Genomic DNA, 16,808 nt, shown 5'->3' with positions numbered 1-16,808 from the left:
ACTGAAACAGAATTTTCAGTGTGTGGATGATGGAAGTTTACATCAACTTTGCCTCTTGTAAAAAATACAAAGGAAAACTAAAAAACACCTGCATTAGTTTTTCAGATGAAGCTCTTATGAGTTCAGAGTCCTCACCATGAAAAGAACTGTACCCAGGCAGGGAGTCTCCAAGTAATAGCTATTTCATGTGGACATTTCCTTCCATCTTGAACATTTAGGGGCTCATTTCAAGTAACAAACAAGAACAACATCCTAGTAGATTTTTTAAAGTGTATTTGGTGCCTTAGAGGCTTTCACTCCATAAAGCAGAAGTGTCAATATCTCAGGTGTCCAAAAAAGACTGTGAGGTGGTAATCCATTAGTGGAAGGGAAGGCTTGTTTAATGGCTAGCCAAGGGGGAAATAGAACAGAAAACAGGCCAGCATCTAATCAGAGGAAGCAGTAGATGGAATTAAAGGCCTTTCACAGATGACAGCATGCTTTAGTGGCTTCCATTTTCAAAATGGGAAAGTTCATTTGTTTGCTGAATTTGTGCTAGTGGTTGCTATAATTGCTAGAGAAAATTGTGCTGAGTTAAAGGGTGAGAAGCTTGTTTCCATGTACAAATGCAATTGATTCATCTTTTTTTATAATTTCTTGATCAGCTTTTTGTCCTGCAACCTCCCACAACAAAATATATTTTATTACTATTACAGTTTTATTACCACGAAATTGAAAATACAGAGAACTTATTGAGATGATGAGAAAAACTCATGTTTTATATTTCAAAAACTTTAGGACAAGGTAATGAATCAAAAATCATAATCTGCTTTAAACATTTACAGAGTATTTTGTCAAAATGCAAACATTATCAAGGATAAGGTGTCCAAAAGAGCTACTGTTCTGGACAGAAAAAGAAACTCTGAACAAATTGAGGTTTTTTTTCAAGCAGAGCCCAAGTCATGCCTTCAAGAACATTTTTTCTTCAGTTCTGTGTACTCCCCAAAGTTTGCAATATTTTAGAAATCCAAGCACTCAATAGATATCTTTTTATTGCCAAGTTATCTTTACTTATTTGTGGAAATTTCTGTGAGCCTGGGCTGGGTGCAGTGTGTGCCTTTGCCCCAAGCAGGCAGGGTGGCAGAGCAGAGCACTGACACTGAGCTGCTCTGCTCCAGCCAGTGTTCAACAGAGAGCTGGCTTTAGACAGGGGCAGCTGCAAAGTCCATGAAACAGACACAGTAGAGGAATTTTTAAACAAGGAGTTCCTACATCCTTAGAGAATAATACGTAAATATGCAATGGCCAATGTGGGTTTGTCAAAAATGCATGAAAACCAGACCAGCTGCCATCTCTGACAAGTCAGCAGGGCTCTTGGAGGGGCAGAGGGGTAGCAGAAGTCAGGAGGTACAAGGTAACTTGGTTTTAGGAGGATTTGAGACATGGATTTTTTTTGTCCATGTGACATTCTTATAAGAACTAGGATCCATTAATTATTTCCTCAGGAGGAGACTCGCAGATGATTGAAAACCTATTTAAATTCTCAAGGATTTTATGCTGGATGAAAGGAAGGTTCCTGAGTTGGGAAGGATCTCTCTTCTTTGCCAGGTGCTATTCAATATTTTCATTAGCTGATGCATGGTGGAATAGAGATCTCTTCCCAAGAGAAGGTTTGTGATCCCAGGCAAACAGGACTGTGAGCATTCTGAAGAACATGATCAGAATCCAAAACTATTTTAGTGCATTGAATAAAATGAATTCCACAGGTTTTCCATCCGTTCTGGAGAGGCAGCTAAAATGTATAATATGTATGAGTGTTGCTCTGTGTTTGTCTTGCAAACAATTTCAAATGTAAATCTGTGAAATGTGTGGGAGGCCAAATCCAAGGATTTTCATAAGTGCTTTAGTTTCTAAAGCACAGTGTTTTTCCTTTGTGTTCTTTCTCCTGGGCCTGGTCCCTGTCCTGCTCATTGACTCCCACAATGCAGTCTCAGCCCACTGAACAGAAGTGAGCTGTTTTTCCACTGTTGCTGTTCTGAAAAGAAATCAGCTTCATAATTTTGTGAGAGCTCTGGTCTGCTCTGGGATGGTAGGTACTACTAAAATATCTGAATCTCTGTCCAGCTTTTGGCATTCCCTCAATCAGGAAAAATATTTGGCTCTGTTGAAGAACACTTTGAGGAAGCAGATTTCTTGTCACAGTGAGTAATATCAAAATATTTAGTAAATTCTAACAACTATGAATTAACATTGTGTATTTTGCTTTCAAAATAGATTTACTTCTGATCAGGAGACTCATGGGATAGATACTGCCTTCCTTTGGGGATCTGCCTTTATGATTGCTCCTGTTCTTCAAGAGGCAAGTACTGTAATTAGAAATGCCATCATACTGGAATAAAAGAAACGAATGGTGCTTAGGGCATTTGCTGACATTCAGAGCATGTTTGCTCATATCCATCCCTTTCTACTTTCCACTGTCAAAGCTTGCAGAATACATTTCTGAGCAGTGTAGACAGTACAGAGCTTCTCAGTACTTGAAGTGGGAGGATGAAAGTGAGGGCACAGCCTTTCCCTTTTACTCCAAGTGAGGAATGGATGTAAAGAGGCTGGATGCTGCCCCTCACCTGCTCCTGTTATTGTTCTGGCAGCAGTCTCCAAGGACACACACAGAGCTAGGATAAAACACACAGATATGAAAGCAAACTGGTTTCCATATTACTGCTCACCCACAGTGTTTTGGAAGTGCAGCATCTCAAGGGCTGTGGTAGGAGTTTCCCAGCATCACAGGCAAAGGCAGTCATTATGGAAACAATAATGGTAATGCAAGCTGCTAACGGGACAGGTTTTAAAAAACAGCATTTTCCTCTGCTGGGCACAGTGCTGGGGTCATGGCTCTTGCTCCTTGGCTGGAGCAAGGGTGTGTATCTCTCCTTGCCCACCACTTACTGCTGGCAGCAAAACAGAAGTATGTCTGAGCAGATCTAAGTATTTGCATGTGATACATCCTAGTGCTGTTTGCAATCAGCATGCTGCCAGAATATCTGATATGTTTCTAGATGTTGCTGATGGTCAAACACATAAACAGGACACTTTTACTCATCTTGTTTTTTAATCAACCCTTTTGTCTCTGTGAATTTAATATAAATTAAATTCTAAAACCATTCTGACCCCACTGGGGCACTTCATATATCAGTCCTTTATCTTCAGACTCCCACAGGTTTCTAATAGCTAATGAGTAGAATGAAGATTTCACAGGGTCTCAGACCAGCAAGATGATAAAGGATAGGAAAAAACCCCTTCCCATGAAGAGGGAGTGACAAGCCAGGGGAAGCTTGCTGCACAGAATTGAATAAAAGGTGACATTATAAGGATAAATAAAATGTTAGGGGGTCTATATAAGGAGATCATGATGTTTTTTGAAGAACTGCAGCACAAAAAGGAGGCTGCATGCCTGTGGCCTGTTGAGGGAAGGCAGAACTTTGAAGGCAGCACATTGCTGGATCTTACAGTCAGTGATAGCTGGCAGCCAGAGCTGTGCCAGTTGGCAGGGCAGGGGCAGAGGTGAGCTGTGAGCCCCTCACTGTGGCAGTGCAGGCCAGCAGTGACTGTCAAACTGCAGCTTGGCATCTGCTTGTGTAGAGAAGATGAGTCAGGGATGACTTGAACTTCACCTCTTGAGTCCTAGGATGAAAGCAAGTGAGACATAAAAAAAATAAATAATTAGAATAGAGAACTGCCTTGAACACTGGTTTGTTATTTAGGGAGGCATGAATGTGAGGCTCATGGAATCATAGAGTCATAGAACAGTTTGTGTTGGATGGGATCTTAAAGATCATCTAGTTCCAAGCCCCCTGCCATGGGCAGGGGCACCTCCCACTAGATCAAGTTGCTCAAAGCCCCATCCAACCTGGCCCTGAAATCATCACCACTCAGATGATGGTTACACACTTTTCTGTAGACCAGAATATCCAGGGTTGTCACAATACCACAGAGAAAAGATGGTGAGGGGGGCATCTTGCCTTTATAGGGTTTTTCATGTATCTAAAATCCCTAAAATGTCAAATGGTAACTTCCCCTTATTTCTCTTTCACCTTTATTTTCCTGCTCTACAGGATTCCTGGGGCAGTCCTTGGGGCTAATCTGTAATTCTGCAAAGGGGCAGATGTCTACACTGAGAGTAAAAATTAATCTGTTTGTGAGAATAAGCAATTTGTGACAAAATTGGAAGTATGCTATGAATCCAACTGTTCCTGGAGTTATTAATGCAAAGTGCCTTTAGCAGGATTTCATCCCTGCAGCGATCTGACACAACACATGCTGCAAAATGAAGTACAGTAATTGTGCAATTAGCAAAGCATTTATTATTTATTATTACTTATCTGCAACTTTAAATTGTTTGCAAGAAGCAAAGGATCTGTATCCTCTGTGTGCTAGAGCTCATTCTCTCCCTGTTTCTGGGGCAGGAATGGTGCAGGGGGCACTGAGCAGTGGTGTCCTCCCACTACAGATGTGAAGCCCTGTCTTGCAAAGCCTGCCATAGCTCTTGCTGGGGCTGCTCAGGTGTTGGAGGAATGCACCTAGGCCAGTTACATTTGCAAGACACAGAGCTATGTACTAGAATAAATGAATCATGTAACACTGACTCATTCCAGGCTATGGCAGTAAAACCCCTCCAAATAGGATAGGCTTGTCTGTTTAGTATCCAGCACTAGCCCACTGCTACGACAATAACTCAGCCATAATATCCAAAATTTGACGTTATTAGAATATTCAGCATATGTCTCTCCATGAACAAATATAATAAAGCTAATGTAATATCAGAAATGCAAAAGGAAAAAAAAGACTTTAATCTCTTTAATCTTTATGACAATTACAGGGAGCAAGATCTGTGACTGTATACTTCCCTGATGCACAGTGGTTCGACTATTATACCGTATGTATTTTTAAGATTAATTTTCTTATTTAAAAAAAAAATTAATATGGTACAATTACAGCAAAATAACTTTTATCAATCTTCAGCAGTATTTTTACCTCAGCATCTGTATTTAAGAAAACTAGAGGGAAAAAAATCAACATCAGGCTAGTTGGGAGAGAAAATGACACAGCTTTCAGTAACATTTTATTTTCTGTTTTTACTATGGAAAGCTCTGAGACACAGTGAACAGAATTTTCAAAAGCAGCCTAGACCTACATGAAAATGCCAGGATTTCTTTCTTTGACCCCCACTTTTAATTCTTGTTCTGGTACACTTCTATGCGCAGAGACAGAGGCAGAGCCAAGCCACACTCCTGTGAACATGCAACAAACCCTCCTGTGCATGTACTTTTTCACACACATCACTTTTGACAGAAGGCATATTGGGAGCTCAGAGTGAGGCATCCCTCTGGAAGATGCTTCCAAGAGCTGCAAAACAATCTGCTCTGTGGGACATGCCAGCACCTTCTCTTCAGTGCCTGAGTCCTGACCTTTCCAACACCATCCCCAGGACAAAAAGCTTTTCCAAAAGTGCTCTGCTGCAATCTGCAGGCTAAACCCAGCCTTGGCTTCAAAGTGAGCAGTTAAACTGATGCTAAGAGCTTTCAGAAATGCAAGCCCAGGATCATCAGGCTGTTAACTCTCCTGAGTGTCCCTGGCAGCAGAGCAGGCAGGACAGAACTGCTCTCAGAGGAAATGCAGACTCATTTTTAAATAAGTTTGGTCATTTTCAGCATTTGGCTGGTGTCCTCAGATGGATATTCATCTAACCCTTTCCTTTTCTCTCTTCATAAGACTGCGATGCTGCAAAGTCCAGCATTTAATTCAACTCTCCTTGCTGGGCTGGGCGCAGGGTGAGTGGCCCGTGTCCCTTGCCCTGCCTAGGTGCCTGCCCCTGGCATTGCTCACCTCCCAGTATTTGGCACTTACTTGTCATGCACATGGTGCTTATCCAAAGCAAAGTTGTGTACTTGTCATAAATAATAATTATAATTTACAGAGGGCAAGAGCAAAGCCTTCCTGTTATTTACTCTGTGCATGTCTTGCCTGCAGCTGGTTTTCAGGCATTAAACCAGAAAAGGATAAGAGAACTTAATGTTGGTTGTCTACACACACACAAATTTCACTCACTGAATGCTGTAATTACTTTTTGAAAGACGAAGAATTGTTCTTAGAAGAGAAGAAAATCTATAGTTTACATTCCCAAATGACTATGAATCACTTACCTTAAACTGAATTGTGACAGGCTCCATATGTAAAAAAGGAGGAAATAAAAGTTTCTTTTTCTTTTTGCTCAGTGTCTTGATGAGTGGGTTTTTTTCATAGCATATGGAAAAATGATACAAATGAAAAATTTTTAAAGACCATTCGCCTTGTCTTTCAGTCATGATGCTTCTACCTCAGGTATATGCATAACTGCAGGGTCTAGATCCTATTTCATGTTTAAACATAAACCAGAGTAATACTCCTGAAATCTGTATTTTAGTTTGTTTTTTTCACTGGTGTAACTGAAATCAAAATTTACCACTTGCTCTCTTTTTCAGTGGTCTATATGTATAGTGCCTGGATTTGCATTTTTTTAACTGCATTAATTTTTGTGGTAGGGTCTTAAAGTGCCAAGTGCCTGGAGGAAGAACTATGCTACTGTGTCTGCCCCACTGAACAAGATCCCTCTGTTCATCCGTGGAGGGTACATTCTGCCACAACAGGCACCAGCCACAACCACTACTGAGAGGTAATGTCACCTGTGTTTGTCACCAAGCAGCCACGGTATGGGTGAGAGACCCACAGAGAGTCAAAAAAGAAATCAAAGGAAAGTACAGAAGCGAGACTATCTGCAGCTCCCAGCTGCCATCCCAAGTGATAATACTACTATTCACTCCATTTCATTAGGAGAAATCACCTGAGAGATGACCCATGTCACTGTTAGCACAGGTGACGCCTACTCCTGGCCCTGTGATTATGCTCAGAAAAGTGTTTGCACCTCTTAGTGCCACACTGACCTGCTGTCAGTCATTGAAAGTAAATGTATGCAAGAGGAAATGCAAAAATTTTCTTGGGTGAATTTACCAAATGCCATCAACAAGATGGAAAAGCTCAAATCTTTCTTCAGGAAAATTATTTCCCCATGTCAATGGATAATATACTGGTCTTAAGTCTGAACCATGCTCAGAAGCTAATCTGAGTAGGAAAGAGAAGGGACAGCACTGTGCAGCAGCCATAGTAAGGTAGTACTGGTTACCAGGTGAGTCCCAGACCATCCAGTTATCCAGTTATCCACTAAGGCCACAAAAGCTTGTCCACATGAGCACTCAAAGTGTGGGAAGTCTAGACTTCAGCAGCCAAGGCAAGGCAAAGATTTTTTTCCATCAATTTGAGAATCCTTTTGGTGAACACCGTTCTCATTCTTCTGTCATGACCTTTTTTGTAACCTTAAAATGGGAGCTGTGTTCCACAGTTTTAGTTCAGTCACCTGGAAGGAACAGTGCCCAGAGGTTTGTACTGACACTTCTCAATGTGTTTGTCAACAGCCGCCTGAACCCGTTTGGACTCCTTATTGCCCTGGATGAACAAGGACAAGCTTCTGGATCTCTCTTCTGGGATGATGGTGATTCCATTGGTAAGCCTGGTCCCCTTCTGTGAAGTAGTACCTGCATACAGGGCTCTCCTCCGGCCACCTTTTCAGCAGCATAATGGCACTGACTTCTGCTAGAAATAGCTGGAGAGCTGACCCCAGACTGAATGGTAGAAAGGTCAATGGGAAGTGAGTCAGGTGCCCTGGCAGCCAGGAGGGCCATGCGTGTCCTGGGAGATTCAGGCACAGCATCACCAGCTGGGCAAGGGAGGGCATTGTCCCCTCCCCTCTGCTCTGCACTGGGGCAGCCTCACCTCGAGTGCTGGGGGCAGGTTTGGGCACCACAATATAAAAAACCCATTAAACTATTAGAGAGTGTCCAAAGAAAGGCAACAAGGATGGTGAAGGGCTTTGAGGAGAAGCCGTGTGAGGAGTGGCTGAGGGCACTGGGTCTGTTCAGCCTGGAGGAGACCGAGGGGAGACCTCAGTGCAGTCACAGCTTCCCCATGGGGGGAAGAGGAGGGGCAGGCACTGATCTCTGCTCTGTGGTGACAGAGACAGCACCTGAGGGCATGGCCTGGAGCTGTGTCAGGGGAGGTTTAGGTTGGATATTAGAATAAGGCTCTTCACCAAAGAGGGTGGTGGGGCACTGGAAGAGACTCCCCAGGGAAGCAGTCACAGCACCAGCCTGACAGAGTTCTAGAAGCATTTGGGCAATGCTTTCAGGCACATAGTGTGACTCTTAGGAATGGTGCTGTGCAGGACCAGTAGCTGGACTTGATGATCCTTGAGGGTCCTAAGTCATCTTATTCTGTGATTCTGTGAAGGTGAAAAACTGATTGCTGTTGAAGTCAGTGTTTTGATATGAGAAATGTGTAACACTGGGAGCAGCTAATCTGCTAGAGAGGGCAATCTTTCACATTGTGTTCTCCTGAGATCAACCTAAGACTAGAGAAAGAGATTAAATAGCCCACAAATCATCTTAGCGTGACCTTAGCCACTTGCTGCAATAATGTGAACTGCTTATGGATTTTGCTGCCTGTTTTGATATCAATCCTCCTTGCTTTGTATTTTGACAGATACTATTGAAAAAGAGAACTACTTCTTGGCTAAATACACATTCAGCAAAGTAAGTGGCAACATGCAAGATACCTACATACATATAGGTAGCTGTATTTTAATGTAGCCACTGTAAGGTGCTGATGTCTAACTTTTCTCTGGAAAGCTTTTTATCTTCTAGCTCAGTCTATAAACTAGGTAAGATACCTAATGCTTTCATTTACAGCTAGCTACAAAATAGTCCAACTATGATCCTAGAGTTTTGTGTTTGCAGTGACACATGTCATTAATATCCCTCCTGTAATACAAATCTGAAAAAAAACCAAACACTTTTTCAACTTTTTTTTTCCTTAGTTGCAACTTTTGGGGACAAGGGACCTTTTTCTTTTGTTCCTCCTCGTGAGAACTTTCAGCCTGACAGGTGGGAGAAAGCTATGCTCTCTTCAGGATATTCCAGCAACATTTGAACTTCAATCACTTTTTTGTTTTGTGGTGCAGAGAATTATGTAGTCTCAATTCTTTAGCTTACATTTCCTTGTCTGATAGCACAGACACTGCTCCCATGGTGGGTGCCCTGTGGAGAGATCCAGCACACGACTGGCCACTTGCTGTGCTGATCAGATGCTCTGTGCAGCACAGGAACAGATTGGCTCAGGGTCAGTGCACTGATGCCTTTCACACAGCACTCAGTTCTGTGCAGACTTGTCCTGAGAAAGACATATAGAAAAGCTCAACAGTCCAGGCTTCAATTGAGTAAAAAACTATAAAATATATCTACCATAAGCTCATTAAGTATATGAGAGTAAGTTGTGGGAGTTATTGTAACTAAACCTTACTCTACTTCAATAAGATATCTCTACAGATCTTATTTCATCTGCAATTCTAGCATTTGGTAAGAAATAGGATTGAATGTAGACTATGGCATGGTTTGGTCCCCAGCCTTCTGAACGTGAGCCAGCATATGCCCAAATGGCCAAGAAGGCCAAGGGCATCTTGGCTTGTACCAGAAATATACAGGAGTGGGGCAATGACTGCACCTCTGTACTTGTCACTGGTGAGGCCACACCTCAGATCCTGTGCTCAGAGAGGGGCAGGGAGGCTGGTGGAGGGTCTGGAGCACAAGTCATACGAGGAGCAGCTGAGGGAGCTGGGGGTGTTTGGCCTGGAGGAAAGGAGGCTCATGGGAGACCTTATTGCTGTCCACAGCTGTGAGAAAGGAGGGTGAGCTAGGTGGGGTTCAGTCTCTTCTTCCAAGTAACAAGTGATAGGACCAAAGGTCTCAGGTTGCACCAGGGGAGGATGAGATTCAATATTAGGAAAAATTTCTTCACTTAAAGGGTTGTCAAGCCCTGGAACAGGCTGCTCGGAGAAGTGGTGAAGTCATCATCCCTGGAGGTATTTAAAAGATGTGTAGCTATGGCTCTTAGGAACATGGTTTAGTGGTAGACTTGGCAGTGTTGGGTTAATAATTGAACTTGATAACCATAAAGGTATTTTCCAACATAAATTATTTCATCATTTTCATGCCATGTATTCCTAAAAGCCCCAAAGTAATCTACAGAAAATAGTCAAAACAATAAAATTGTGTTAATCACTATTGTGATATTGCTCTTAGAAGATCTGTCTTCTAGGTGCAAGAGCAAGAACAATTCAGGGTGAGCCAACGGGCTTTATTATGTAGCCTGGTATATTCATGAGATATTTTCCTGGAACTAATACCACATGACATTCATTTAATACTATTAACTTTAAATTTCATTTTAACTTATTTTGTTCTTGATTTACCAAGAAAAAAAAAATCCTTCTTCAGAAAAGAGAGGGTATTTCAACAGCAAAAAGGAAGAAAAATCACTTTGGTTTTCTATAGTTTGTGTATAGTAATTTATTGCAGGAAGGCTACAGAAAAACAATATCCAGTTTTATATTAAATTTTGAACTGTGCAAATTAGATTGTTGCTTCTCCGGCACTTCCATTTCTCATTGCTCGTATTTAACTTCTGCCTGTAAATCCATGACTGAATTCCCTATCTGCGTTCCAATAATCTTTAATGTTGAGTTTTTATAATGTGTTTATAAAGAAAACAGTCCATCTCAAATAGCAAATTTGAGGTATAAGAAATGTATGAATATCTTTGTATTTGTTACACATTTCTGTATTCTTAAAAAAATGTGGAAGAATAATTTAATCACACCTAGTTTTAGGAGAACACATAAGTTTTGTTCCTTGAGAGATTTGCTGGTAAGGTCTGACATCACAGTATTTATTCTGAACCCAGCATGGGATGTTGCAAAAGTAACAGCTACAGGATTAGACCCTTTAATTTATGTTTTCATTTAAACAACTCAGAAGTGTAAAGAAGAATTCAATACTAGGGCAGGCACTTGAGTCTCAGAGAATGATTCAAGCTCCTGCTCCGTGGTGCTGTCTCACTGCAGTTGGCATTTTAATTCCCCTCTAGAAAAATGCTTGATCCATGTATAAGATCCACTGTTCTTCAGGGATGAGCAGGGAGGTCCTCTTCCCCAGGGCTGGCAGACAGGCCAGGTGTGTCTGCCTGTACCAGGTGGGTCCACACTATACTAAAGCAATGGTGATGGAAGGGTTGTCCAATAAAATGGGAGCTTCTGAAAGCATCCATTAGGCACTAAGTGACTGGATAGCTTGAAAAGAAGTTTCTCCTAAAACTGGTCCAATATTCAGGGTGAAAATGTAGGGAGAAAAAAGGTGAAGTTGATAGGACTAGAACTCCATGGTACCCATTTTGCTCAAAGTACAGAACCCTGGCTTGTGGCATCAGATCAAGGGGCTTCATGCTGCTTTGCATTTATGGGGTTTTGAGTGATATCCATAACTCCCTCAAACAAGAAGGCAGGACCTTCCTGTGCAATTACTTTAATCTTTAGATGCCTGGGGAGGAGAGAGTCACATCCACCCAGACCATCCTGCTGCCCTGTGCAGGGCAGGGAGCTGGACTCCATGATCCTTAGGAGCCCCTTCCAAGTCAGCATATCCTGTGATTCTGTTTCTCCAGTTCTAGATCTTGGTCAGGGAAAATGGTGTCTACTGAAGTGTCCTGACTTGGGCCTTTGAGCTTGAGATGTGAGTTCAATATTATATTGTGCTTACAGGGTCTGTGTGGCCACCTGAGCTGGCTCTCCTGCTTAGCCACACCTGAGACAGTAGTAAAGCAACATAGGAGGTGCTCTCTCTAAACTGAGCCTCCCTCTGTACTGGAGCTCTGCCAGAGGGGATAAGACACCACATGCAATAGGTACCCTAAAAAATTCTCTGGAGGCTTTTGCAGGCCTCTCCCCATTAGCTGAATAATAACCAACATTCCTTATTTAGGCAGTTTAAATCAGTGTGCTGGGGCTTAGCACTTATTTTTAGTGTGGATGCCTGAAATAAACAGTCTAAGCACAGCCCTAAGCTACACATACTGTGATCTAGCTTGTGCTCCCCTCCTACAATGCACTACTGAAATAACATAAGCTAATTTATGCAAAAGGTTCCATCATGGGTTTCTCCTTGGCATATTTTTAAAAAGTCATGATTGCATAGCAGTCCATCATTTCCTGAGCAGTGTAATTAATCTTTATTTCCTCAACAATTTTGATCACATAACAAATGCGATGATTCCCCTTCATTGCATGTATGGGAAATTACTGTCACTGATCCAAATGAATTAGCTTAATGACTTTGTATGTCCTCTTAGTACACCCCTAAATATTGGACACATAGTAAATAACAAGTACAAGAAACAAAGTTCTGTGGACATACAATATTCCTTTAGTTTCTGTAAGGTTGGGACATATATAACATGTATTTCTAGGAGGAGATGTGGTGCATAAAATAGGGGCAAAACATGTAGCAGCTGATGTTTGTGGAAGATACTGGTGTTTTAAAGCAATTCGTTTTAGATGTTAATTAATTATGTCTTGAGGTCACTAATTGAATCTCTGTATCTGGATTTCGGCTTTGCATATGCCACTGTACTCTGTAATGGGTACAAGAACAAAATTTACATTGATTAGAAGTAGAAAAACATGTCTTCTTGGACATTTTTTCTATTCGTAATCGAATGAATGCTGTAAATACTATTTGCTTTCTTAGTTTATAATAATACATGAAGCCTTTATTATGTACAAATTAATGTGACTCTTGTTTTTTTTCCTTTATGAATTCAGTGTCTACATTGGGAGACGTTCTGTATGTTCATTGACAAGGATAAAATCTTGTAACTGTGCAGCAAGTCACCTCTAAAGAGCTGTCATGGTCCTAAAGTTTTCTCTGTGTCTTTTTCCAGGGAAGCCTGAAGACTGAAATAGTTAAAAATGGCTACCGTGGAGCTGACACTCTGAAGTACAACAAAATTACCATTCTTGGCCTGAAACTGAGACCTCAAGCTGTGTCTCTGAATGGAAGATCCATCCGTGGAGATGCTGTGTCTTATGAGATGAGTGGGGTAAGACTTGAATTGAGAGGTTAAGTAAAAACATAGAGAAAGGAGGGTGAACAGTGAAGAGAGATGAAGTCAGTGATGGACAGGAACTGTTTCTCATCCACACCCCTTTACATTTTCAAGTTTAACCAGTCACCAATTTTTTACTTAATATCTTTCTCTCTTTTACTTAATGTCTGCCACTTACACCAATTTTTAAACTAATGAAATATTGGAAAGAAGATACAGGTCCCTGAGCTGAGAGTGCAGTTAGCAATTTTATGGGCGTTCTTACCATTCTGATAAAATGAGAAAACTTGTCCAAGCTTTTAATCTATTGCTGAAAAGAAGTGTTGTGGATTTTTTCTCATGATTACTTGGTGTCCAAAAATTATTCCAGTGTAATTGACTCTAAGGAGCATCTCTCTGTCATCTGGAGAGATACAATTTCATCATCTTAAAGTGCCAAGCCTCAGTGTTCCAGAACGAAATGCATGACTTGTTTGTGCAGTGCTCCTCTGCCACCAGCACGGGGACATTGCAGAGGGGATGGATGGACTGAACACCTCTAACAAGCCCTAAGAGGCAACAGCCTCTGTGGTCCCAATTTTCTTTTGCGCAGGAGTATAGACAAAAGGAGCAAAACCTTTTGCTTCCTTTCCTCTGGCTACTTTCCCATATCTGTCACCAGTCACCAAGCTGAGTGGCCATTCACACTCTGTATGAGATGTGTGCTCACATCTCAGCACTGGTCTGCATCTAGGGAACTCCTGGTGTTAACACTGCAAAATGCCACTAAGTCATCCTGCAGTGAAAGATAACTGAGGCAACAAGTAGTGGCTGTCACATCTAATGTTACCCTACCCACTTGGCTTAGTGATTGAGTTTCATTTGTAACCAAAGAGTGATCCCCATTATAAATACCTGGTACTAGCATTTATTTTATTGAAGGAATCTGCAAAGGAAGAAAATTGCTGAAAATAAATTTCTGCCTTAGAGAATTGTAAAAATCTCACTTTCACAGACAATGTCATAAATAAATGTGATCAGTATTTCCCCAAGGGATGAAATTGTTTAACAGCCTCTAAGCAATCTGAAAGCAACGTAAACGTGGCAGGGTAAAGAAAACTTTCCATTGAGACATGCTTGAAGGTACCAATCACAGAAATCCAGAAGATAACTGCAGACCAACAGCCTCACATACAAAGATGATTTTAAAAGGCTAATAAGCTTGTCTCAAAAATATAACTTTCAATTTCATTTAAGAGCAAAATATTATCTCGGTGACTTAAGATCTGCTTCAAATGCTGGATCAAAAAACCCACCAAGCTGATTTTGTAGGGATCCAAAATTACAAAAAAGTTAAATTTTCTAAACAAGCTAAATATATTCCTCTCACAATTCTGAGAGATTCAGTCAAACCTCTCCCACCATCCCTGAACAGATGTTACGTCACTACCTATATTCTTCTCGTGTTTGACCCTCTAATAAAAAAAAAATAAAAATTAATTTTTTAAGGAGAACTAGCAGCAGCTTCGGTTTAAATATTGAAAACTTATTCATGTAATTAAATAAATAAAATACAAAGAGCAAATTTGCCACTTTCTTACAGTCTTAGTGAGATTACATCTTGTATAATAATTTTACAAGCAGAGACCCTACTGTTTAAAGGGCTACTGTAGAAAGTAACTTCTACCATATTGGTTTTGCTTTACAGAAAGCAAATTTACCTAATAGCAGTGCTTAAGTGTTTATTGAGCCATATTTATTTGTATATAAATAGAAACAGGTTGCTTAGTAATAAGCTACTTCTTTCTCTCTGATTCATGCAGCTCTACCCTGATTTGACATTTGCAATATCACAGAATCTTCCTATTATTAGGAATCTGTTATCTCTTTTTTTTTTTTTTTCCTCTGGAGCCTCATGCCTTAAGGAACTGTACAGTGACTGCAGCAGGGATGCTGGAAGGGTACATCTGTTGGCCAGGCTTGTGCTGACAATGGGCATAGGGAAGGTTCTCTTTGTCACACTTGCATCCTCTGGGAAGTTCCCAGAGGTTCCCAATATCCACAGCTCCCAATATCCATGCAGTATTGCAGTCTGGAGTAGCCTCTCTGGCTGCCTGGCAATTTTCAGTTTTGCAGTACTTTTGTCTGGAATTTTTCCCTGTATTTGAAGAAAAGGCAGATTATACAAGAAGTGGAATTCCAACTCGCTAAGCAGTGGTAGAGAACTGTTTCTGATGAAAGATGAAAATATTAGATACGTTGAAGAAGTGATCTAAGTAAGCACAGACTGTTAGAGTAATGTTAACATGAATTTGTAGGCTGGCAAAGTGAATGGGTATTATGCATTTTAAGAAATTATTAATTCTGAAACCTAAAGATAAAACTGGTGAAGTGCTGAAAATGGAAATTACGTGAGTAGAATAAAATGCATGATATTTAACATTGAACAGGGAGACAGCAGGACAGATATTGTATTTATAATTTAATATTTAATTCATGTAATTAATTAATTTTAAACCATTCCAGAATTTCTAAAAAGGATGTTGAATTGAATACAGCAGTAGAAAGATGCATACTGCCATCAAGTTAGTGTCACCCTACCAGATATGTTAAAGAAATCATAAGGATCGAAACTCAAGTTTCAATTCTTAATCTCTGTTTTGAACTTTTTTTTTCACATTAAAAAAATTCCTTGTTTTGTCTCTTTTTTTTTTTTTTCACAGAAATTGGTACTGCGGATTTCTGCTCCTCTTACCCAGGAACTCAACATTAAGCTTTACTAGAATGGTCAGAACACAATGACTTTATTTAGAACCCTTGGCCCTCAACTATCGATCTCTCTTTGATTTTAATGTTAACAAAAAAAAAGTCATTAAAACATTTCAAATGAACCTGATGACTCATCTTTTCTTTTGTAGAATTTGTAACTCAGTATTCCTCAAATAAAATTTTCAATAGTAGTTAATGAATATGAACATAAACTGATGTGTGTTCAAAATAGCATAAAAGAAATCATTCTGAAAATTCTGTCTCACCACAGATGGAGATAATATTTGGAAATGTTCTCAGTGGGACCATATTCTACACAGCATACACTGTTTGGTTTTTTCAAAGCTATGGCAGGGAAAAAAAAAAGAAAAACCAACTAATTTCTGTAGCCCAATACATAGCCCGCCATTAATATAATATGCAGTATATATAACATATAATATATTAAATATTAATATAATCTATGAAGTATTATATAATCATATCTAAAAATCAGCCCATTGTCCCAGACTACAAGATCTCAGCTGTAGTGATTGCTCACTTCTGTCTCCATCCTGAAATGTGATTGCAGCCTGAGCATATCTTTCCCAAAATGAGCTGGGTCTAGTGGATTAATCTTAAGACTTTGGTCTCTCCAGAGTCTTTGCTGTAAGGTCTGATGTGAGATATGTTTGCTCTGTACAATGCAGAGAAAGCAACTTGCACATCAGCTTTTTTGTGGGAAGAAGCTGGAGAAAATAAAATAAACTACTACAAAAAGGTGCAGCTGCAGATGGTGAGAAAGGGCTGAGGAAGAGCAGAACATGGGCAATGAGGTGAAGGAGGAATACAGCATGTGACTACAGTCCTTGATGAAAAAACACTTGAAAAGTCTGCCACTTTGAGTCTATGGACTGTGCAAATTAAGGTCCTTGTGCAGAGGAGTGATGTCAGCAGGGTTTGTGAGAGCTGTGTACTTGGGACAGAGGAAAGGAGGAGAGCCTCTGTTGGAGCAGACACCA

At 40.5% G+C, this 16,808-nt stretch overlaps 1 protein-coding gene across 1 annotated transcript in view; it reads left to right on the top strand.

Annotated features, from left to right (window-relative positions):
* Positions 1–15,821, top strand: part of LOC134043363 (sucrase-isomaltase, intestinal-like) — a 57,841-nt gene extending 42,020 nt beyond the window's left edge. The window contains exons 17-23 of the mRNA XM_062491556.1: positions 2,254–2,338; positions 4,856–4,912; positions 6,558–6,688; positions 7,485–7,573; positions 8,608–8,657; positions 12,895–13,053; positions 15,762–15,821. Coding sequence (XP_062347540.1) covers positions 2,254–2,338; positions 4,856–4,912; positions 6,558–6,688; positions 7,485–7,573; positions 8,608–8,657; positions 12,895–13,053; positions 15,762–15,821 — 631 coding nt within the window. The remainder of the gene's footprint in view (positions 1–2,253; positions 2,339–4,855; positions 4,913–6,557; positions 6,689–7,484; positions 7,574–8,607; positions 8,658–12,894; positions 13,054–15,761) is intronic.
* The last annotated feature ends 987 nt before the right edge of the window (positions 15,822–16,808 follow it).

This window comes from Cinclus cinclus, chromosome 4, assembly GCF_963662255.1.
Source record: "Cinclus cinclus chromosome 4, bCinCin1.1, whole genome shotgun sequence".
In the NCBI taxonomy this organism is placed as follows: Eukaryota; Metazoa; Chordata; class Aves; order Passeriformes; family Cinclidae; genus Cinclus; species Cinclus cinclus.
This window is presented reverse-complemented; position numbering and strand designations above follow the sequence as displayed.